Raw genomic sequence first — 25,722 nt, 5'->3', positions numbered from 1 at the left:
CAAATTCTGAAGCCATAAATAACTTGGAGACCAAAATTCAAGGTTTGCAGTTTCGATCAAGAGTCGCAACTATAGAGGTTCGAAATATACCTCATTGCGATAGCGAAAACTTTGAAAGTCTTCTGTCTATCCTTACGAGAATTGGCAAGGAGTTGGATTTAACTATAGACTCTAAAGAGTTGCGTGATATTTACCGTTTGCCAGGGAAGCCTGGAACAGCAAGACCCATCGTTGCAGAGTTTAGCTGCGTTCACACCAGGAATGAATTACTATCCAGAGTAAGAAAACTCATTAAAGAAAAATTAATACCTGAAAAGTTAAACACTCAAACACTTGGGCTCCCAGGAGCAAAATCACTGATATACATTGATGAGCACCTTCCGCCAGCCCAAAGGAAACTCATGTATGAAACACGACAAATTGCCAAAAAATTTAAGTATGCTTGTTGGTATTCTAACGGCAGAGTTTTCCTGCGCATGGACGCAGCTGGTAAGCCTGTTATAATAGATTCCGAAAAATGTCTTGATGATCTTGTAAAACAAATCATATGACTATCTTTTTTAGAATTTATTTTTCAGTATTATTGTATTTATCCAGTTTATTATTTTATTAATTCTGGTTTATTTTTGTTTAACTTGATTTATATGGTAAGAGTTCTAAGATGTTTATTTTTAATACTAATACAAATTATTGTTATAATTTACACACTCACTTCATTTACTCAACGTTTACATACACTTACATTCCAAAAACACTTATTTAAGTTTACACTTGGACACATTTATAAACACAATATTGGTTATAACCTATTACTCCATAAATGTATGAAAAAGGATAGCTCAACAGCCAATGCAACGCTACAAAACCTGCACCAAAAATCCTTAACACTGAAGACATCCTTGTTTATATTCGTACCTACGAAAATTCGATCAAACAAATGAAATATTAAAAGACCTTGATAACTTTACCGTAGCTTATTCCTCTAATTGTGAAGTAGAAGACTTACAGACCTTAATTAAACATCCTGAAAATTGTTTGAAAATCATTCACCAAAATATTCGAAGTATAAATAGGAACTTCCCAGACTTATTAACACTATTAGATAGATCTAAAACTGAATGGGACCTTATTGTGCTCACTGAGTGCTGGCTACGCCACACAAATATTATTCACCGTATTGACGGATATTATCATGCCCTTACCGAACACAACCTGACTCAAAATGAAGGCGTTGTAGTTTACTTCAAAAATTGCCTAAACATAAAAATATCTGAACCAAAAGTACTCGAGTCCAATTTTCTTGTAATAAAAATAAATGACAATACTGCCGTCATTGCCATTTACAGACCGCCAGGGTATAAAGACGTCTCCCAATTTATAGAGTCGCTAAACGAAATTCTTACCAATCTAAAATTATCTTCGGTCATAATTATTGGTGATATCAATATCGATATTATGCCAAACACTAAGGATGTGAATTCTCAATTTTACTTAAATCTACTAGCTTCTCATGGTCTGTTACCCGCACATACAATATCCACTCACAACAAGACGTGCCTTGATCACGCTTTTATGAAAAGTACTCTTTCTTCCGCTTGTTATGTAGTTGAATCATCTGTAACTGATCATGACAGCGTAGTTCTCATAATAGAAGACCAGCAATCTCACAAACAAAATAAAGACTTCATCCATACTAAAATTGATTATGTAGGCCTAGATAATGATATGAAAAACCTTTGCTTTGAACCGATCTATCGGGTTTCAGATGCAAATGTTGCTACTTCTTTTCTCATCTCGGAGATTAATGCTAAAATAAAATCTAATACTCAAAATCACACCGTACCTAATCGCAAGAGGCTAAAGAAGCCTTGGATGACTTCTGGTCTTCTAAGATGTGTACGAAATCGAGATAAACTTCATAAAAGATATAAAAAAGACCTGAACAATGAAATTAAGAAAATAACCTACAAAAGGTACAGAAATTTTTGCAACTGGCTCCTTAAGAAACTTAAAAGGGAATATGAGGCGAAAGAGTTAAAAGCGGCGGCAAACACAAATAATAAAGCACTCTGGGACACTGTTAGGAAATTAACGCATACATCAAAACTCTGCAGACCTGCTGAGCAACTTATTTCTCCTGATAACCCCTCTGAATCGGTCAATTTTATTAATAAATTCTTTGTTTCTATTGGTAAAGATCTGGCTGAAAAGGCATATTCCTCTGGTAGGGGTTATATATCCTCAATGGCCAATCCACTATCATCCTTAGTTTTGGATAGTACCGATGAAAATGAAGTTCGTAACTGTATTCTCAACTTAAAAAAAGATAAATGTACTGGACGGCATAATATTTCAGGTGCTATATTAAAACGGTATCATCAAATAATAGTCCCACCATTGACATTCATTGTAAATTTGATTTTTTCCACAGGCGTTTTTCCGGATCAGCTTAAGCTGGCTGATATTGTTCCGATTTTCAAGGGTGGTGACAGAGGATGTGTCAATAATTATAGACCAATATCTAAACTACCCACGATTGCAAAAGTAATTGAGAAACTTATAAACAAACGCCTTGTTAACTATCTTGAGACCAAGAATCTCATTTCTAGTTCGCAATTTGGTTTCCGTACGGGTAGTTCTACAAACGACGCCGTTCACGAACTTACTGATCACATTGTAGCCAAACTTGACCGAAAGCAAAAAGTTATAGCGATATTCTTGGACCTTGCTAAGGCATTTGACACAGTGTCTGCCCCACTTCTCTTAAACAAACTTGAATCTTTGGGTATCCGTGGTTCCCAATTGGGTATTTTCCAAAGTTACCTTAAAAATAGATTTCAAAGGGTTAAGGTCGGTGACTTTGTAAGTAATGACTTGCCAATAACTTACGGTGTCCCCCAGGGAAGCGTACTTGGCCCAACGTTGTTTCTAACATTCATTAATGAGTTATGTAACCTCCAGTTGCCAAATGGTAAGATAATATCTTTTGCAGATGACACTGCCCTTGTCTTCTCTGGCAATAATTGGAATGAGGTGTATAATTCTGCTCAGTTTGGTTTTGGCCTTGTTAATGAATGGTTGAGAGGCAACGGCCTTACGCTTAATGTTGATAAAACAAAATTTATGCCCTTCTCTATTAAAAACGTTCCGTCTCACATTCATGATTATTTTTCTATCACAGCCCATACTTGCTCTTCAAATCAACTCTGCCATTGCAAAAGCATCTCCATTGCCTATAGTGTTAAGTATTTGGGTGTAGTTATCGATAGTAACTTGAGTTTTAATTCTCACGTGGATCTTCTCTCATGCAGAACTCGTAAACTCATTTACATCTTTAAAACTTTAAGACTTATAGCAGACAATAGAATTGTTAAAGTAGTATATCAGGCTTTATGTCAGTCAATTTTAAGCTATTGTATCACTGTGTGGGGAGGTACTTTCAAAACCAATCTACTAAAACTTGAAAGAGCCCAACGAGCAGTGTTAAAAGTAAGTCATTCCTTACCGTTTCTTTTTCCCACTAAAGAGCTTTATGCCCTAGCCGATGTGTTAACAATTCGTCAATTATTTATTCTCAACACAGTTTTAAAACAACATTATAAAACTAGTTACGACCCCGAATTAAATATAAACAAGAGGATTAAACATAAAGTTTGCTGTCGTATTACACGATGGACAACTTCTTTCTCGCAAAGATTCTTTGGTTTCCTAGGCTGTTACCTGTATAATAAATTAAATGAAAAAATTAACATTTACCCACTATCGAAATATGAATGTAAAAAAATGGTTACTAATTGGCTGAAGACGTTGAGTTATGATGAAACAGAAGATTTAATAACTGTTACTCTGTAACACACCCACTCGCCCACACATACACACACACACGCACGCGCACACACACACACACACGCGCGCACACACACAGACACAAACACACACCAAATTTATTTTTACGACTCCGTTTCTATTTTTTTTTTCCTTTAGCACTTGCTTATTTTCTTCTATTGTATCTTATGACAATGACCTGATTGTACGTGTTCCGGTCCGGTGGTGGAGAGGCTGGCTATCTGTCACTCAGGTCTCCTGTTACAGAGACCAGTCTCTCACATACACTTCCAAATGTTATCATCTTAGTTTAATCATAATAACCTGCTATGTATGTATATGTGAGAGAAGAAATAAAGATTATTATTATTATTACTCTCGAATTTAACTACTTTACTGCGACACATACACTATCCTTCTATTTAGCCTCAAGTTAGCTATATAGGCTTTGATAAATATCAGGAAGTCCGATAGAATCAATAATAAAATCATAAGAAACCACACAAAAATTGAAGACGTCACAACTACAATGCGAAGATTGAAATGGAAATGGGCTGATATAAGAGGTATAGAAAAGTGGAACAAAAAGATCATATATTGGTACCCAAGAAATAAAAGAAAACGAGGTAGACGGTTTCGAAGGTGGGAGTAACTGCGATAATATGGATAAAGAACATCAGAACAGAGCAGAGTGGAAAGACATGGAGGAGGCCTTTGCCAAAGTTGAGCAAACAGCAGTTGTCGGTGTCACCAACTCACTAGAGACATCAGTTTAACATTAAAATAGGCTTACATTACTATTATTATATTAAGCTATAGGCTTTACAGTTTTGAGTACCTTTAGCAGCATGAACTTCCGTAGAGGGTCGTACCACTGCATGAGGAATAATCCAGCGGGTGTGGCCCCGCACAGGTACTTGTAACCATTGTAAGGGTTACGGACTACTGCGCACACGGTACAGCCTGAAAATAAATCGTAAGAGTAAGTGTTGTCTGAGGTTTCCAAAGGTTCCCAAAAAATTGGAGATACTAAACAAATGAAATAATGTTAATATTACCCCTGGTGTCGGGGACGCGCGTGGAAGGCGCGAACCGTCTGGGGAGAAGCCGAGGTGGCAGCACGCGAAGGGATCTGCCAGCCCCCGCCCGCCCACTACCCGTTAACACCAACAGCTCGTGCCGGTACAGGCAGGGGGTTTTACCTATTGACATGTCATTTGTTAAATATTCAACGACCTATAACACACTTAAACTATACATTCGTATCTATCTGTCAAATACTTGGAAAGCAATAATTCTTGTCAAAAAATTGTTATAAAAACTATTTTTATACAGTGGAATCTCGCGATATCTTGAATGATTTATACTCGTATAACTCGAATTTGACGCAGCATGGAAAGATGCATGCTTAATATAGGACTTCGCGATCGGTGGACAACTTCAAAAATAAGAAAAAAATAACAAACGTCAGTGACGTTTTTACAAAAAACGAGAAAACTTAAATGGTACTGGACTGGACATATAATGAAGATTAACAAAGAAAAATGGACTAAGGATGTAATAGAGTGGTACCCGAGGAACGGAAAAAGAAAACGAGGAGGTCAAATTAAAAGATGGGAAGGCGATCTACCAAAAGGATGGAAAAGGTTTGCCAAGGATGGAGACACTTGGAAACAATTGGGGGAGGCCTATGTCGATAAAGGGCTTTTAATTTATTTATTTTATTATTTTTATTAAGTAGAATTTCAAAAAGGAGACTGTAAGTCTTAACTACAATAATGTCTTTCTTGTAATTTCCCGAAATAATAGCAAAATAAATCGGGTTTGGGGCTTCTAATCTATTGTTTTTTACGCGTGCAATGAATTCATATTTTTTAATACATGTTTTGTGTAGATTTTACTTAATTAATATGTAATTCGTTTCAATGTGTAAAAATATATATACTTTAAAACGTAACTTGAATTGTTAATCAAATTCGACTCTACAAATCGAAAAATACTACTAATATATCGAAGTTGTTAAGTCGAAAACTCGTTAATTCGATTCTTTTGAATTTCCCTTTACATTCGAGTTATAGAGATTCCACTGTATTTGAGAATGTTACTTTATTTTTTTAGATATACAATCCAATTACCTTTATATACATAGTAACTAAATTTAAGTTAACAGATTAAACACTATAAAACATAACTTATCTATCTGATACATAATCCGCTATTTTACAATAAGCAACAATTACTTTTATAATCTATAATTGGACGGTTTTATTGTATTTTTTTTGCAACATTTATCATCATTGTCAAGTATTTTCGAATATATATCTTGTAAAATATAGCAATATATATGGTGAACTTTAAAAAAAGTTGTTGTCTGTTGCGGACGATAGTTTAACGTGACAACGTCGTAAGAAAACAAATTGAATAATTTTTATTGAATTATCGCTATTTTATATAGATATAGAGGAGTGAATCCTGGGACGCATAGGCTAATCGAGTGTAAAAGAGATAGATTCGGCGCTATCGTATAAGCGTAATGGGTTCATGAGTCATGGTTTTTCGTGTTTGCAGCCAGCGTTCGATTTATCGATTTATTTGACACTGACACGTCAAAAATAATATTTTTACCAGAAAGCGACATAAGAACATCCTTAATGACGTGCATCCAAATCGTCCTTCGAGGGCAGAGTTGATCCATAGCAGTCTCATGTAGCTCGTTCAAGTTCAACGTGTAGATACCCTCCTCCGCACCTGGAAGAACATCCTTGATTTTACAGGAGCTTGGAACCCTAACTAATACTGAAATTTAACGTTAAACAAACGACAATATTAATATCATCAAAGAAAAAACTAAATTGTTACTGCTAAACAAAGTCAGTTTTCCCGCCTCTTTAAATATTTCCTGACATTCTCTTTGGTGCGGTGAGACATATCAACATCCCTATGTATGTTAACTTCTTGTTATATATTATTAAAAGTCTATGTGTGTTGTCTTTATGGTGTCGTCATCTTTGTTTTAGATTAAATTCAATTTATCAAAACTATCATCACCGTGTTAAGACTTAGAACGCGACATTGGCGACATTGATTTACACGGAAGTCGCCATAAAAAAAATAAAGTAAAGTTAAGTGACATATCAACATCCTCATAATTAGTGTCATAGATAAAACCCGAAACATTTGCGAATTATGCAGTTTATTCGTGTCCGTACGAGACACATGGATCAATTGTATCTCGTCGCATACGATGAAAAGAATCCTAGAGAATTAATGTCAGACTTAAGACAATACGCGCTAAAGGGATAGGCACCTGTGCGTGGACAATTTACTTAACCAATTCCAGTCACAGTGACAAATCGACTGAGAGGACAAATCGTAGTAGGATTTTACTTGAAAATGGCATAACGTTAAAACTATTGCCATAATATTTAAAAAAAAGTAGTAAGATATGGTAGGGCTTGGCACGCGGCGTCTTTTGCCCACTACGAGTGAGATATTTCCCTTCATCGCGCAATATAGTAACACAAAACGTCAAAATCTCTTGTAAAAGTTGTCAATGGGAACTAAACATTGTATTTATACTACAAACAATATTTTGTTTGTTCTAAAAAAACGGAAAAATATTATTGTGGCCAAACTATACCATATTTAATTGAACTTTAGAAAATCGTTTATGATCGTTGGGTTCTTGTGCGTTGTCATGGCAACAGGATTAGGACATAACAGATTGTATATATAGATGGTAATCCCCGGATGGACAACACCCGGTTTTTATTCTTTCCTGGTTCTTTGTTTACTTCTATTTTTCTACATGCACATATTAAAACATATATTAGAAAGCGACTTAAGTACGTGGGCAATTATTCCGTATCATACTTATATCATATACCCGCGAGCTGAATTATATATTTTAATTCTAAAGATACTTATAAATAACTAGACGACTGACAGATGTTGTCCTGTCTTAACTATGATTATTGATTTTGAATTGGTATAATTAACTAAAAATAAATGTACAACATTATTTTTTTGTTTTTCTGGCGCTTATATAAATAGTTTTGTTGGTATTCCGACATGGTAACAAGCGACACAAAAGTGGCCATGTGAAAAATATTGATTTTCAAGATTAATGCCACAAACAATTTGCGACTGTTGTATTTTATATGTATTTTATCAATATAATAACTCCGATCGAAGCATTTGTTTTATACGATATTTATTTGATTTACAACCTCTTTGACGACATTTGCAGCACGCATTTTGTCAATGTTATGTCGAACACCATTAGGAAACATGGAAAAAGTTTGAATTGTAAAGCGCTAAACACTGAAAAAAAATGCTATCGTAACAAAAGTCAGGATTACTTAATATGGTGGTTAAGTATTGTTAAATTTTCTTATTTCCCTCGCTATTTTCTTAATTTTTTCTTTCATAAGAACCTTCTTAACATAACAAACACAACAAAAAAAGGATTAGCGAAATCGGTCCAGCCGTTCACGCGTGATGCCGTGACCAAGGGAAATAGGGATTCATTTATCATATACATATATAATTACGTTAAAAATAAAATAAATCAATGGCGCTACAACCGTTTTAGGTCTGGGCCTCAGACTTCTGTATCTGTTTTATAATATTTTGTTAATCTAATAGGTGATCAGTCTTCTGTGCGTGACGCACGCCGTCGACTTTTTGGGTCTAAGGCAAGCCGGTTTCCGCACGATGTTTTCGAGCACAGTTCGAGCGAGTGTTAAATGCGTACATAGAAAGAAAATCCATTGGTGCACAGCCGGGGATCGAACCTACGACCTCAGGGATGAGAGTCGCACGCTGTAGCCACTCACGTTAAAGATGATCAAAACAAAAGGTTTAAATGTTTCTTACCTATGAGAATATGCTGATCCCTGGTGTCGGGGTGTATCCAAGATGCTGTGCAGTTTATCCGAAGCGGACAGCCATTAAACACCTGAAGTTATATTAGTAAGTGCTTCGTTTCTACTACAATCTCATTCCGTTGATTGATCTTATTTTGAAAACCTATTGGCTTAGGAAGCGTTCAAGTATTACGTAACGAATTTTTGGGGGGGTTCTCTTGTAAAACGTTACGATGCGGGATGGGGATTGAATTACACGTTATTGTTAATATTATTTTCCACTTTCCACTACTTTACACGACATAAAGTTGAATTTAAGGTATAAAGAGTCACTGGGGGTGGTCAGGAAACGATTTACTATTGGATACAGAAAACGTTACGGCGGCGTTTCACGGGAGGGGGGGGGGGTCAAGAATCTCCAAAAATTGCGTGACGTAGTACTTGAACGCTCTCTTAGAGAAGTAGTTCTCTATCTTCCTTTAAATTTCTTCAGTACCAACATTACCTGTCCATATCGTATCCCTAACCTTACTTACTACTAACTGACGTGAGACTGATCATAAATTATCGTGATTCATGCGCACTTTTTATTTTTAATTCTTCATGTATCCTTTTTTTAGTAAAGTTTGTTTTTTTTTTCAGTTTAGTTTTGTCTTAAAAACTATATATAATATTGTATGTAGTTGTGCACTTCTTGCCTACCTTATTTAATTTAATACATTTTTTTCTCACAGTAGTAGCCTGGAAGAGATCGCTCGAAAGCGATAAGGCCGCCCTCCTTTTCATATTTTAATTACGTTCAAATTTTTATTGTAATGCATTTCAGTTTAATTACTTATTTCAGAAATTATTTTAATAACTCAAAAATCAGATAATACGTCAATGTAGCGTCAAATACGAGGGTAGTTGCAAAATATTGAGGGTAGTTGGCAAAGCTATTACCTTAGAGAAACAAGCACCCATGTGCACTTTGGGTGTAGGCGGTAGTCCGTTGGGCGCTGGTCGCACTGGGCTTCGAACTCGTCTACCCCTTGCTCGTCGAGGAGGTACGGGAGGTGTACTACTACCTGTCACACAAACTGTTACTATTATTTTGAAATTTACTCAAGCATTCAACTTTTTGGATACTTCCTACTTAGACGTTCATACTGGACTCGATATCTTGCATTATAAATTTGGAATTTTTGAAAATGTTCAATATCTCGAACACTGAGTGATTTGTATTTAAAACTTTTCGAACCTACACAACGTCATTCATTTAATTTTTTGCCAGACTTTTTAAGGTATATTATATTATTAAATAAAACAATAATCTTACCAAAATATTATTAAATATTAGAATATGTATGACCATTACGACAACTAAAATGTGGGAAATTACATAATTTACGATCCTTTCAGTTCAGGTCATTATTTCCAAATTAATTTGGCACACATGACTGTATCAAATAAATTAATTCAAGCGAAACAGTATTACATATATATATATATACAGAAAACACTGATACGAGAGCTAACAATCAATCAAAAACCAAGATGAAGTTCACAGCTATTTTCATCTGCGTTGTCATGTTCGCTACGGCATTTGTGACCGTTACTGGCCAAGGTAATGTTACGAGTTTTAGTAAAAACTATCAATTTCTTGTTTCCTTTCTTTTAGATGTGTGTATTTTTTCATTTTCATACTTTGCGTTTTGTGAATTACATTCATCGACAACTTCATTTAGGACAGCTTGGTCCATTACGCGTATATACGGTTACCAGAGAGCTACAATTATATATCACCCTACAGATTTCTGTTGGCTAATTCTGTATGTGTTTTCTTCTCATTATCTTCTTTTACGATATTATTTTAACGCTAAATTCTACTCATAGACAATTCAACTAAGGGAGAAATTGAAAGACGGAAGCAATTAATAGTACCACTGATTCAAGCATAGATTTCACACTTCATATCTTTAATCTATTGTAACCTATTAAACAACTTAAACTGCACTGGGCGTGATTACAAACAATAATTGATTTCTTTTCACAGATCTTCAATTGACCAACTGCGTTTCAGACGAAGACTGCAGAGATCAATGTCAACAGGTTTGTGACCCCAAAAGGATTGATGGCGTATGTACCAAAACAAGGCAAACCGATACATACGGATATTGTTACTGTACAATTAATTAATTACTGTGTAATTGTCAATAAAGAATCACGATATTATATATGCTTTTTATTACGCAACGTGGTAGGGCTAGCGCATGGAACAAAATAGAATACCCAATGCTTCGAGAGTTTTCGAAATCTGTAGTCAAATTCCTGGTGAACCCATATTTTTTTTGTCATTTTGCGTCATTATACACACGATAGTACCACTCACTCTCCTTCACCATTCCGGGGATTTAGAAATATTCAGTTAGATCATTAGGTAAGTGTGTCAGTGATAATGTAGCTTTATAATAATATGCCATAGTCCTCACGTATATCGTTTAAGGCGTTGGGACGTGACGACCCCATCGCCCACTGGTGAAATAACTTTTAAAATTCACCAGCGCAATCAGTCAACCCCCTCCTAGTGAGAATACAGTTCTCGATTCTATGCGTGCCTATAAAGATCCCATAGCGGAAATAACGAAACTAGCACATTCAAACGTCTACAGGTTCCTGTTCGAAACGGTTGGGACCGCTGAAAGCACCGATCACGCGGAAAGATCCGTTCACGACTTTGAATTAGTATACGACTTCACGGAAATGGTCCCCGCGATTACGCGAATACCAGATTTGGATGATAAAACTTTTTTGTTGGAATTTCTGCTGACTTCATATCCGGAGAACTACCATGTGTCTGTTGACCCGCCATTGGGTTCGTCGGATCATTGCGTTGGAGCATTGTGCCATTCACGCGGTCCCCTACGGCCTAGCTTCGCGGGCTGTCGCCGCGTGTGGCACTACAAGTCAGCAGAAAGAGATGCGGGGCGGTCTTTTTTGCGTCCAAATGCCGCCACTGACTCTGTCGCTGAGGTGGTCCTGTAGGATATGGAAGTTTTTGTTCCATGCTGTGGTGCCGTTCGGTGGCAAGTCCAAGCCTTGGTTTGGACATTCTTGCAAGACGGCCTTACGTCGTAAGCGCTTTAAAGACTGGGCAGAAGAGGCGACATCATGTGAAGCGACTATCGGCGCACGTAAAAAAGCATACAACTTAGCTTCCAGGTCCTTCCAACGGGAAATCGATCAGGCACAGCAGAGCACAGCTAGATTTGGATTTGGATTTGCTAGATTTGGCGAGAAATTGGCCCACAGCCACAAAGCTATCCAAGAGAGTTTCTGTCAGCCCTCCATTCCACTAATGCACACGCTGGCCTATACCGCGATGGAGAAGGCCGATCTTCTAGGCTGTATCGTTGCAGTGTTGTTGTTGCGTTGTAACTACTCCAAGACACTCCCCTAAAGACCCAGCTAACATCAAGATACTGGGCGTTAACGTATCGAATGACGTTCAGTATCGCGGGCATTTAGAAATAAAGGCTAAGTTAGCTAACAAGCTTGGTGTGCTCAGCAAGGCGAGACGGTACTTCTCTCCGAGCCACCGCTTGCAACTCTTTAAAGCGCAAATGCGGCCCCACATGGAGAACTGTTCTCACGTCTGTCACATCGCGACGACAGTCACTTTCCGAGCGGCTTAATCTCTTGGCGTTGCGTAGAGATGTGGGATTTCTGCATCTTCTACCGCATGTACGATGGATAGTATTCAGAGTTGTTTGGACTAACACCTGCAGCTGAGTTACTACTTACTTACATGGATGGACTTGTCTTTTTATGTTTAAAACTACACAAAAGTACTATGAATATATTTTTTTTATAGCACAACAAATCCCAAAAACGTCGTTGACTGAATTAAATGTTAAACAGATCTATCGGCGTCGGGACGTGAAGACCCCATCGCCCACTGGTGAAATAACCTGTGACAGAGGTTATTTCACCAGTGCAGTCAGTCAACCCCCTTCCTAGTGGAGCAGTTTAAACAGAGATTACCCCAGGGGGGTACCACACGTTTCCGCTGTGGAGAAACCCCCTCTGAGCGTCCATCATCGGAACAATCAGTATTCGATGGTGGATGCACAGGCTGCTTTTCGTAACTGCGCAAAAAACTTTAACTTTAGGTTTCGATCTCGGGGAAAACGGAAGAATTTACTGAAGGCATCCCCTTCCACGCTCTCAGTGGACTTTACCAATGTTAGGGGGCTCAATTCTAATCTTAACGCGGTTCACTTTCACCTCGAAACTGCGAAGCCGGCCTTATTCTTCCTTACTGAGACTCAGATATCCTCCCCGGCTGATACTTCCTACCTCTCCTACCCGGGGTACAAATTGAAACATTCATTTGTGCCGCGGGCGGGAGTTTGCGTGTACGTCAGAGAGGATATCTGTTCTCGTCGCCTCGGGTCGCTTGAGGGAAGGGACCTATCTAGCCTCCGGCTGCGCGTAGACTGCGATGACCATCAGCGATTCTACGCATGCCTGTATAGGCCATAGCGGAAATACCGAAACTGACCGACTCATTGAGCACATCCAAGTGGCTACAGATTCCCTACTCGAAGGGGTTCCTACCGCTGAAATCGTGATACTTGGCGATTTTAACGCTCACCGTGCCGATTGGCTCGGCTCGGAAACCACCGATCACGCGGGAAGATCCTTTCACGACTTTGCTTTAGCTTACGACCCGTCACAAATGGTCCCTGCGATTACGCGAATACCAGATGTGGATGGTCATAAACCCTCTTTGTTGGACCTTCTGCTGACCTCACATCTGGAGACCTATCAAGTCTCTGTTGACCCGCCATTGGGTTCATCGGATCATTGTGTGGTCCGGAGTACTGTGCCTACTACGCGCATTCCGGCAACGTGCTGTTCGCAAGGCACTATCTTCCTTGGACATTCATAAGTCGAGCGGGCCGGATGGTATCCCTCCAATTGTGCTGCGTACTTGTGCTCCTGAGTTGGCTCCGGTCCTGACGCACCTATTCCGGTACCTGTACTCGCTCGGCACTGTCCCGAAGTGCTGAAAGACCGCTTCGATACATCCGATCCCTAAAAAAGGCGATCGCTCTGATCCGTCCAACTATCGTCCAATAGCTATAACCTCCTTCTTCTCCAAAATAATGGAATCCATTATTAATGGCCAGCTCTTGAGGTATCTAGAGAGCCATGCTCTCGAAGCTTCCAGCCTACGGGCTTCCCGAGAAATTATGCGACTGGGTCTCCAGCTTTCTGGCCGATCGGAGCATCAAGGTCGTCGTCGACGGAGCATGTTCCAACGTTAAACCCGTGAATGCTGGGGTCCCACAAGGCTGTGTTCTATCCCCGACCCTGTTTCTTCTGCATATCAATGACATGTTGCAACTTAGCAACATTCATTGCTATGCGGACGACAGCACTGGGGATACTCTTTACACTGGCCGGGCAGGTATTTCTCCGGCAGTTTTCGATGAGTACCGGAACAAACTTGTGTCTGAAGTTGAAACTCTACTACGTGGAGTCTCGGACTGGGGTAGACTAAACCTAGTCCAATTTAACCCCAAGAAGGTTGTGTCTTTTTTTTCGTTCTTTGCGCGTTTTCCGCGAAAAAAATACCCTTTGTCGCTACTCCTCTTTTCGAAAACACTCTTCTTGAAGCCACAGCCAGCATGGGAATACTTGGCGTTGACATATTGTTGTTGTCATTTGGAGGGAAAGGCTAAATTAGCCTCCAAAAAGCTTGGTGTGCTCAGCAAGGCGAGACGGTACTTCACTCCGGGCCACCGCTTGCAACTCTATAAAGCGCAAATACGGCCCCATATGGAATACTATTCTCACCTCTGGGCGGGGGCTCCCCAGTACCAGCTCCTTCCACTTGACCGTATCCAACGAAGAGCGGTTCGAATCGTCGATGACCAATCCCTCTCCGAGCGGCTCGATCCTTTGGCGTTGCGTAGAGATGTGGGGTCACTCTGCATCTTCTACCGCATTTACCATGGAGAGTGTTCAGAGGAGTTGTTCGGATTAATACCTGCAGCTGAGTTTCATCATCGGACGTCGAGGCAGAATACAAAATTCGACCCGTATCACCTCGACGTCCGCCGTTCCACGACTGAGCGTTTTTCAAGGCAATTTTTGCCGCGCACCACCGCTATGTGGAACCAGCTGCCCACTGAAGTATTTCCGAACCAATTCGACTTAGGGTTCAAGAAAAGAGCGTACAAATTCTTAAGAGGTCGGCAACGCACTCGCGAGCCCTCTGGCATTGAGAGTGTCCATGGGCGGCGGTATCACTTAACATCAGGTGAGCCTCCTGCCCGTTTGCCCCCTATTTTATAAAATAAAAAAAAAGATGAAGAAATTGTCTATGACTCAAATGTCTATAAAGACTAGAATAGCAAAGACATTTTACATGAATCTTTCCGTAATTTAAATAGTTATTCTGCTATTATGAGCGAAGACAAAATAAATAAATCATTAAAATCGGTCCGGCCGTTCTAGAGGTACAAATGACGTACATTAAATATTTAGATACAGAACTCACCTTCGGCATCAACTTTCGCCTTGTCCCGTTGACTATCTGATAAGCTTCGTTGCCGTTGACTCGTTTTCACCTCATCATCCTTCAACTCTTGACTCGACCCACCATCCTCTGCCATCTTGAAAATTTCGTCCACCGACGAAGTTTTCCTCTTACTACCAGAGTTATCCAGTTCACATTGACAGAACTGATTCAAATCTATCCCCGCCGTGACCGAATCCGAATTGTGCCTATTATGCCTCTTTCTATGCTCTTGTACATCCATATTTAAACTTATGTCGATTTTCCGACACAACTCGTCATCAGAACCGCCATTTTCAATTTGGCCCGAATCCGATATTTGTAAACGATTTGCGATCTGCAGAGCGCGAAAATTGCTCACAGAAATCTTTTGTTTCTTGCACACCTCACAGATAACTATACCGGAGTCTTGATTTTGGTTCGGGCAATGCCGGTAATAGCTTAAAATGTCACCGTTCGAATTGCAGGAGTCACAGGAACACTTCGGTGCGACGGAGCGTTGTAAATCACTAAGGGTGTTCACGTCTTTTGATTCCGGTTTCGGGCACAAACCACACTCACAATTCGAGTTGATTGGAGTTTCCGAGTCCTGATGATCGGCGTACATTATTTCGTCTTTCTTACACAATTGTTCGTTTATGGACGCCGAAGAGGAGCCGATTGGCGTTTGAAAGCTCGTTAAACTTTGATAGACGTTCGTAGTAGAATTATTTAAAAAGTTCTGCTTTAGCTGTATGCATTGGGAGAGGTGGTGATCGTGTATTGACAGATTGTTGCCAGCCTGTGACATGGCTGCCGTATCTGCAGTTAAAGGTAGTGTCGCCCTGTAAATGGATGAAAGTGGTTTCAAAACGGATAGTTTTGGATGGCATGGCTGAAGTGCTGTTAGCTGAAGCTAGGGTTATGTTAGACACTTCAGGCGTTAAATAACAAGTGGTGCAGGAAACGTATAGAAAATGGTAAAACTATGTTAAAACTATACCTGGGGCCTCCAAAAGTATTTGTCTATATAGCTCTATAATCTATAGATTCACATAGAGTCTCTGTCATAGACAAATTTAAGCATCAGTTTATATTACATTAGCATGCTAAATTCTAAAAAATTTAGGGAGTGCTATGTACATGCAAAATACAGATGACAGCTTACATATATCGCTATATAGAACTATATATCTAACAACATATAACCAATCTGTATTATATATGTACTAAGCAAAAATTTAAGAACATATACTACATATATCGAAATGCAAAGCCTCCTTGCAAAATTACTGGTAGCTCCAATAATTACATACTAAACGACAGATTTTTCAAATGAAAAGACTTTCCAAATAATATGAGCGTATGAAAGCAAACTGATAAATGGAGCCATCTTTTCGTAAAGCATAATTTAATTTTCCACCAAAAAATGCAAAGGGTGCTGAAAATGTAATAGAATCTGAAAATCTTCTTGGATTTTTGACAGTATTTTTCCTTTCAAGTACCTTTTGATACATGAATTAATTTTATAATGTACATAAATTAATCTTGGATAATTATCAGCATCGTGACCTAATTTTGATTTAGCTTGCGATAGGTAAACCTCTCCCACCCTTGTCACACAAAGTAGAAGTTTACTTATAAGTTGCTTTTAGATCTTCATATTTTATTTACTTAATATATTAGGTTCTTACATATGCAATTTAGTATAATATGTGGAATTCGAGGATGGTCGATATTTTTTAAATTGAATACAATTCATGGTTTCCATTTTATAAATAGTATGACGCAAAGAAACAAAATAAAAACGGGAAAATGAAATGAATCATGGTTTTTGAAAAACAAATTCCTAAACAAAGAGGTTGTTTGAAGTCAAAGTGGCCAGTACGACCAAACGCCAGTTTCATATGTAAGGTCCTAATATTTTAACAATGACAAGACGGGGTGGTGTTCGTCACTTATCTTAACAGTATAAATACATATTTTAACCAAAGCTTATAAAAATCCCTACTATAAAGAGACCGTATTTGTTGGTCACCACTCCACCCAGCCAGCGAGAGAACTCAGAAAAATCGTACAAAAAAGTTTTAAAAGTTGGAAATTCTAAAAATCTGTCGTTATCATAGCAACCATCTACCAAACACACAGGTCATGCAACGTTTACCTGAGCATTAACTCTTCGTCAATATACTGTAAGAGGCTCCTAAAACAAGAGAAATCACATACAAACATCGGCAAAAGCACATAGAGGCCTTTGATTCGTGAAAATATATATATGTAACTATGCCAGATAATATGTATATTGCCAGCGTTAAAAGAACACTGCCACAGGGACCAAACTTTTAAAATTTATTTTAATTGTTTATCAATATATAATTATTTTTATTAATACTATGTAGGTTATGAAATTTGTAAAATTAATGTTAGATATATAAGTGTTGAGTATCTTTGATTAATTGCGTACAAAACGAAAAAAATAATAATTTTAGAGTAGAGAAAAATCATGTTAATTAGTGTTTATAATGTGAAGCGTACGTTTGTTAATTTAATTTGCGTTGAACAAAAGCTACACAACAATGCATTGACTAAATTTGAAAATTTTCAAGTTCTCCTGAATATAAGTTCCCCTTACGTAAAACATGCACATTTGTCTGTAAAAATGCTTTTTCACACAATACGATCAAAATGATATCTGTAGATTTTAAATTCATGAAACAATAACATGTCAGCGTAAAATGGAACGACGCGTCTAAGATTGGTCGGGGGCAAACCAATCACAGAGGCTCGACACTGTCCGACATTTAGTTTGACCAATAACAATAAAACGTGACATTTGATTTTAAATTCTAGAACAGTTTTTTCTTATGTCTCCCACCCCTTATTTAACATACATAACTTTCATTTTAAATTTTTTGTATCGTTTAATTAAAGACACAAATGATACATATCACATTTTTTATATTTTAGGAAATTGTTAACGATACACAGTAAGTATTAGTAGTACTTATAATGATAAATTTAAATTCTAAATCCAATTAATTCTGATTAATTTTCGATATTTTTTTCTTAACAATCAAATTGATAACAGCCCCCAAGGAAAATGGAAAATACTGTGCTAGACCATAAAGTCGATTACAACTAATATTATGTTATAATATGCAGTTATTTACCGTTGACATATATGTTAACATGAAATTATATAATCAAAAGCTACAGATACCGTTTGCCTAGTCTAGACTAGTCGATAAGATTGAAAACACCACACCAAATCGAAAAACTGCCAATTCCACTCGAAAAAAAAAAACAACGCAAATGTCAACAACAACGGATTTTGACCTAAAGTACCTCAAACTCATTCTCATAATATCATCCCCAGTGATCACCCGACACCACTTGCTATAAGAGAAAATAATATAATAAATACATACATATAAGTCGCCTTCCATTTATTTTGTATGTATAAATATAAATACTCACTTTTCACTAGTAGATATCGAGTCTGACGATAACTCCTGAGTGAGGGGATTGTGTTTGGGACAGGTCATTAGCGATGCAACGCTCCACTCTTCACTGGTTTGTCTATGGTATGCTGGAAATATTTCATATTTATTTACACCTCTATTACAAGACAAACACAAAACACGTTAATAAAGGTTGAAGAGCAACCGCCATAAAAACCTTAATCATAAATATAATTAAAAAAAAATATATTTATAACCTAACTATTATATATATATAAACTTATATAAACGAAACTGATAAAAAAATGGTTGTCAGTAAATTCGGTACGTCCAGACGATAGTTTAACGTAACAATGTCATAAAAACGAATTATGAAATGATTGCACACATTTATGCCAAAAATTGAATCATTTTTGTTGAATTATTGCTATTATTGGATACAAAGGAATGAATCTTCGGACGCATAGGCCAATCGAGTGTAAAAGAGATAGATGCGGCGCAAGCGTACAATAAGCGTAACAGGACAATGAGTCATGCTATTTCGTGTGTGCTGCCGGTGTGTCTCGATTTATTAGTCGTTGTCACGTCAATAAAATAACTAAATCCTTCGCTGTTCAAAGAGATATGATAACACAAATTCGTGTACAACAATCGCACGTTTACGTAGAAGGATATGACATAGACAATAGACGCTTCGGTTAGAGATATATCTGGCGTATAACCGTTCAATAACATTATTGATTAATTAGCTTTTAATTAATGTTAAATAATAAAAAGGTAATTTAGACAAATTGAACTGTCAACCTCTCCAAAAATGCCTCAAAAACTAGTGAACCGATCGGAATGATACTTGGTACCTATGTTGGAATATACCTAAATAAAATCAATTTAAGAGATATAACTTTGTGAACAAAGGTGTAAGTTTTGTCTAGACTTCTAAATCATGCTTAAATATTATTTAATTCCAACAATAATCACATACAGAAAAAGTAATAACCTAGTTTTTGAAGTCGTTTAAAAAAGCCGTTTACAACTGTTTAAGTAAAGTTATTGCTGTCAGATAGACATAAACCCATAAAATAATAGTAATCAAAAAAGAAAAATAACATTTTTTTTAAAAGGAATAAGCTAAATTTTAAGCGCGTAAAAGTGTGTGCGTTGTGGTTGTGACTGGGCCAGGTTTAGCGTTATGCTGAGGAGTAGAGTTGTTCCACAGCGCTGGTCATTCTGCCAGAGACCACAAGTGCAGTTATAATAATAAAAAATAAAAATAGCCTTTATTCAAGTACACTATAGTTTCACTAAGTCCATGTCATTAATGTCTTGAAATTCGAACTTAGACGGAGTGAAGACCTCCTCCAGCTTTTTCCATTTGTCCATTCCTTGCGACAATTTTCCAATTTTTTCCCGCTAACCTTTTTATTTCATCTTCCCAAGTATTTGGTGGTCATCTTTTATTTTTTCTTCCCACCGAGCCATTCCAATTAAGGGACTTTTTGACCTATCTGCCTTCACAAATGCGGCCGATGTGACCGGCCCATTTCCATTATAACTTACATACGGCTTCGTATCACATCGTTTTTTACCTTGTCCTTTAGTTTCATTGCATTTACAATATAAGTTATTAATAATGTAATTTGGTCTTTATTTCTTCGTGTTAAGGTCCATTTTTTAATACGCAGTAAATCAGAGTAGAATAAAACTCACCATTCCGTTTAACAGTATCCCCGCTATTATTAAGGTCTGCAGCGAAATTGATAACTTTAGGCATAGAGGCGAGACTGAGGTCGTCTTCCGCGTCCAAGTCTATGATGGGTGAGTCGTCGTATGCGCCGCTACGCCTCTCGCGACTTTCCTCCATTAACCTACAAATTAATTATACTATGACATATAATGATATAAGGTTTCAATTTATAATACAATTTAAATTGTAATTTTAGTAGATTATGAGAAAAAATAATTTCGCTAATGAAGTATGTATAAAAATGAATTTATTGTGTATTTAAAAATATATTTTTTTTATTTGAATTGATAGAATATGAAAGTAAGAGAAGGGCAGTGTTGGCCTAGTGGCTTCAGCGTGCGACTCTTATCCCTGAGGTCGTAAGTTCGATCCCCGGCTGTGTACCAATGGACAGCTTTCTATGTGCGCATTTAGCATTATAACAGAAAGAGATATTTTCTTCAAGGCCTACCGAACTCTCGATGCCGTCATAATATCGTCATCAATCAAACTCCTAGGCCTAATGCTGTTCGGAGGCTGGTCTGCCAGCACACGCCTTCCGCCACGCCCGGTGTGCTTTGATGCTATACGTTGAGGCACGTTGGATATCGCCTGTAAACGTGTTGTTAGAACAATTATGATTTTATATATGACTATGGTTTGGTTTTATCGTATTATTTAGCTAGTTAAAAACAAGTTTTGGACCATTCAAATATAACGTAAGCCCTTAAGGGGGGTGCTTTGCTATTTTGATCTGATGAGGTAACATTCAAGTATTACGTAACGAATTTTGGGGGGGTGTCTTCTTGTAAAACGTTACGATGCGGGGCGGGGATTGAATTACGCGTTATTGTTAATATTATTTTCCACTTTGAGTTGGAGAAGTTGAGTTTAAGGTATAAAGAGTCACTGGGTTCCCGAAACGTTTTACTATTGGATGCAGAAAAAGTTACCGTGGGTTACATGGGAGGGGGGAGAGTCAAGAACCTCCAAAAATTGCGTGACGTAATACTTGAACGTCCCAGATGACGTCATCAGTAATTACTTACTTTTTTACACATATTACCCACACATTGTCTATGCTTGAAACGAAATGAATACGTTTAAATGCTATTACTTTCTAGAGCTTTGCTTACTTTTTCCGACAAGAGAGGGGGGGGGGGATAAATTGCCGTATATCTTTAAATTAATTATATAAGCAAAGCTTTGGATAAATGTATGTATACGTACCCCATCTTCGTCCAACTCCTGGTTATTACAAAGTGAGGGTGGGTTGGAATATTTCTGAAGGAGATCTATCGCCAGTCTCTTGTTCATCTCTTGTTGGAAGAGAGGGTGCTGCAATTGTTTATGTTTCTTATTACTACATAAATATAGAGTTAAATGTTCAGCCCTTGAGTCTTTAATATACAAAGCTATAATAAGCTAATTAAAAAGGACTCCTAGGAGGTCAATAATTATAACAATTTTGTGAAAATTTGTAACTAATATATAATTATAAAAAAAATAAAGGTACTACAAACTTTTTAGGTCTGTGCCTCAGATTTCTGTATCTGTTTCATGAAAATTTGTTAATATAATAGGCAAATAGGTGATCAGCCTCCTATGCCTGACACACGCCAACTTTTTGGAACGATTTCTTTCACCGTTCGAGCGAATGTTTTTATTAAAATATTTTTTTTAATGTTTGTTAAACAATCTTTAATATAACTCGATGTCGCCACAATCCATTATGGGTAATAATTTCTTGATATTTTTGTCCCTTCAATAATTTTACCTTATACAGAAGGTCTTTCAGTTTCTGTGTCACACATTCAATTCAAGACATAGGTACTCAAGGTACCTCATGAGTGTTAAAGTAACTACGGTAATAATAAATTTATAGTTAAAATTATAATTAACCTGCAACAATTTATCAGCGGTGGGTCTCTTCTTAGGATTCTTGGTGAGAGCCAATTTGAGAAATCCATGAAATAGTTGCGACCAGCGCTCTCTCTCTTTAAGCTGCGGAGGTTTGAAGCCCGACTTGGACATCAGAAACAACACCCTCATTGGATGGAGCTCGAACATCGGAGGCTGGAGCTCTGCTAACTCTAAAAATATATATAATACATACAAAAACTTGATTAGCCCATTACAGGACAGTTTTGTTCTAAACGATTTTTAGATCATTCAACTTCAAGCAAAATTTACATTTTCACCGGGAATCAAATCGGGGAATCTCACCATAGACATGAATTGTTGACACCTTTGAAAGGGAACAAAAAATAAACAATTTCAATATATTGGACATTAATTCCAATTCTAGGAACATCGTAATATCCAAATCTCCAATAATAACTTTTTAAAACATATTCTACACTTACCAATAGCAGTGATCCCACAAGCCCAAATATCACAGAGCTGATTGTACCCTCCCTTCCGCTCCACTGCGGCCACCTGGAAATATATGTTTTGGGTAAATTTCATTATTTCCTAATAACATTGAAGGATTCCGGTGGATGAAAATATTTGGAGACAAATAGACCTTCCATTATATCTAATTCATAGAATTTTCCGAAAATTTGAAGTCGATCTTTTATTATTAACTGTTCAATGACTTTGCTAGATGTAGATTTGATAGATCCGTAATGCTTTCAAGGGAAAGGTAATAAAAAGGCAAGATGCCTTTATAGGGCGAGTATTAGGACCATAAGTTTTGGCAACAATTATTAATCAATCTGAATGTAAGTGAAGTCTTTGCAAATAAACGAAAGATTTATTATTAATAATGTCACATAAGGATTAGCCAAACAAAAGACGGCGCCTTACCTCAGGCGCCATCCAGTACGGGGTTCCAATAAAGGACTTTCGCTTGTTGATCGTTGCCGTGATTTGTGCTGATACTCCAAAATCGGCCAACTTCACATCACCGCATTCCGTTAGAAGTATGTTGGCGCCCTTTATATCCCTGTAAATTCAATCAACTTTTAAATTTAAAAGATTTTTTATATATTATAGAAATAACTATTTGCTCTTCTTGTGTGGAAGAGCAGAGACTTCTTTTCTTAACGCCCTCTTTTATGGTTGCCTGTAAATAATTATTGAGTTGGTGTGAGAAAGGCAAACTGTGTGGATGACTCACTCACGCGAGCTAGGTGCACTATTACTCAGTACACTTACTGAAGAAATTTTGAACTGGGGGAATAACATTTCAACCAGGAAACAACATAAAAAATAATGAATCATGTAGTGTTATTATCGTGGTGCTTGATAGGAACCCGCAAGGAAACCGAAAGCCTTGTGAAGCAAGCGTAACGACGTACAGCTGTAAGAGGCAAAGAGAGTCTGACTTGAGAGCGAGGGGAAATACGAATCTCAAGAACTCTGCTCCATCCAGGGGTCGTAGAACATTAATCCGTATTATTAAACAAACATACTTAAAGTACAAACGCACAAACTCAAAATAACTTTATTCATCTGGGGACACTTGAACGTCAACAGAACAGATGATAAATTAATTAAAAATTTACATTAACTACCAGTTTGCAAGTCAAAAGGTGAGCGGACAAGAAGAACTGGCAAGAAACTCTCGCCACTATTTTTAATCGCTAAGTTATGAGTCCTACAAATTGTTTGAACCTGAGCAAATCAATGCCAAGGATTACGATCATTGTAATACTCAAATTTATAAAAAGCTTTATTGATTAATTTGCGAATATTTTCTTTGAATTTATTCAGTGATAATTCTCTAATTTCGATTGGAAGCATAGGATATCCTTTACGTATGTGAGACTCGGGAAGAGTAAGAGAAATAATATTTTATCTGAATGACGAAATGATAAGAGATCATCCTTTTAAATTTAAATTTTGCAAACACGAAGGAATTACCTATGCATCTTGCCCATGCTATGCAGATAGGAGAGACCAGTGAGTGTCTCCCGGCACATGTATGCGATTTGAATTTCAGTCAGCGGACCAGTTACGTGGTAGATATCCTGGAAACATTTTAAAAAGATTATGCCTTGTTTAGGAATGTTTAGTTCGCGGTAAGTCGTGTACAATTATGATAAACGACTTTTCAATAAAGTCAAAGTTTCAGTAAATAAAGTCAACAATGTTTAAAAAAATAAGGTGTTGTCAAGCTAAAGGAAGAGTTACAAAAAAAGGCCGGCAACGCACTCGCGAGCCCTCTGGCATTGAGTCTCCAAGAGCGGCGGTATCACTTAACAACAGGGGAGACTCCTGCGCGTTTGCCTCGGTCTATAAAAAAGCTTGATATTATTTTTATGACTAATTAATGCAAATCCTAGATCTCCTTGACAATTTTGAACCAGCTCTTATTCACTATTAACCCACCTGCAAACTTCCTCCACCACAATACTCCATAGAGATCCAGAGCTTGTCTCTGCGCAAATAAGAGCCATAATACGCTACGATGTTCGGGTGACGACAGTCCTTCATCATCAGTATCTCTTGCTGGATGATGGCGAAGTCGTCACCCGGCTCCAGCTTGATCACCTTGATGGCAGCAAGTTCGCCGTTGCCATTGAGGCGTTTTGCCTGAAATCATAATTGCGTGTAATAAATTTAGAGATGAAATCTAAAGAAGTTGTTACAGGCTTCTGAAATACAGTAATCACTTCATTAAAAGCCATTCATTTATTGGTTTCAACAAAAATTAGTACTATTAAATGTCGTTTTTCCAAAACCTTCATTCATAAAAGACTATGTACGGTCTCAACTATGGTAGTTCCATCTCTTTTTATCACAACCTAAACAAAAGAAATAGAAAGAGCATTTTTTTATGATCAAGCAGGTTACTGTTTAGACTCGACTTCCTAGTTTAAACTACGAATATTTTTTAATAAAATATATCGATTGTTAAAACAAAACTCTTCACTATTGTATTTTTGTAACCTCTGCGATAATTTTGCTTTTACTATTGTCTACAGATTTTCGATCAAACTTTTTTTATTTTTTATTATTAATTAATTATTAAAATTCCTTAAAGATGTCATGTGGAACATGGTGTTATGGTTGCAGCACCTTGCAAAACTTGACGATTAAAAAGAGTGGTTGAGAGTTTATCACCAGTTCTTCACGTCCGTTCTACGTCCTCAATTTGAGAATTGGCATTAAATGTAAAATTAGAAGCATTTAATATTTATTTGATTATTGACGTTCATAAGTGTACATTTTGTTATCTAAATGATTTTGAATATACTACACTGGGTGTCAGCTATAAAGGCTTAATAATAATAATTGTATATAGAGAAAACAATTCATATAATGATAGTTACGATAGATAAAATACAT

General features: G+C 37.3%; 1 protein-coding gene and 1 long non-coding RNA gene across 5 annotated transcripts in view; one reads left to right on the top strand and one right to left on the bottom strand.

The window, feature by feature from the left end:
* Positions 1-25,722, bottom strand: part of LOC123717575 (mitogen-activated protein kinase kinase kinase kinase 5) — a 43,129-nt gene that overhangs the window by 3,685 nt on the left and 13,722 nt on the right. Inside the window, exons 2-18 of one of the 4 annotated variants that reach the window (XM_045673658.1) lie at positions 24,763-24,966; positions 24,295-24,401; positions 23,236-23,374; positions 22,791-22,863; positions 22,327-22,517; positions 21,655-21,762; positions 20,897-21,036; positions 20,409-20,566; positions 18,718-18,829; positions 18,586-18,636; positions 17,405-17,443; positions 15,244-16,085; positions 9,636-9,760; positions 8,704-8,785; positions 6,451-6,573; positions 4,884-5,027; positions 4,664-4,788 (exon numbers count right to left, since the gene is read on the bottom strand). In XM_045673658.1, the coding sequence (XP_045529614.1) occupies positions 4,664-4,788; positions 4,884-5,027; positions 6,451-6,573; positions 8,704-8,785; positions 9,636-9,760; positions 15,244-16,085; positions 17,405-17,443; positions 18,586-18,636; positions 18,718-18,829; positions 20,409-20,566; positions 20,897-21,036; positions 21,655-21,762; positions 22,327-22,517; positions 22,791-22,863; positions 23,236-23,374; positions 24,295-24,401; positions 24,763-24,966 (2,763 nt within the window). The remainder of the gene's footprint in view (positions 1-4,663; positions 4,789-4,883; positions 5,028-6,450; positions 6,574-8,703; positions 8,786-9,635; positions 9,761-15,243; positions 16,086-17,404; positions 17,444-18,585; positions 18,637-18,717; positions 18,830-20,408; positions 20,567-20,896; positions 21,037-21,654; positions 21,763-22,326; positions 22,518-22,790; positions 22,864-23,235; positions 23,375-24,294; positions 24,402-24,762; positions 24,967-25,722) is intronic. The other 3 variants (XM_045673666.1, XM_045673676.1, XM_045673684.1) reach the window with 3 other exon arrangements.
* On the top strand, positions 10,056-10,907 carry LOC123717601. The gene is made up of 2 exons (XR_006754848.1): positions 10,056-10,299; positions 10,729-10,907. It is a non-coding gene; the product is annotated as an uncharacterized LOC123717601 (long non-coding RNA).

Source organism: Pieris brassicae, chromosome 2 (assembly GCF_905147105.1).
Source record: "Pieris brassicae chromosome 2, ilPieBrab1.1, whole genome shotgun sequence".
Lineage (NCBI taxonomy): Eukaryota > Metazoa > Arthropoda > Insecta > Lepidoptera > Pieridae > Pieris > Pieris brassicae.
Note: the sequence above shows the minus strand (reverse complement) of the source record. Positions and strands in the feature narration are given on the sequence as shown.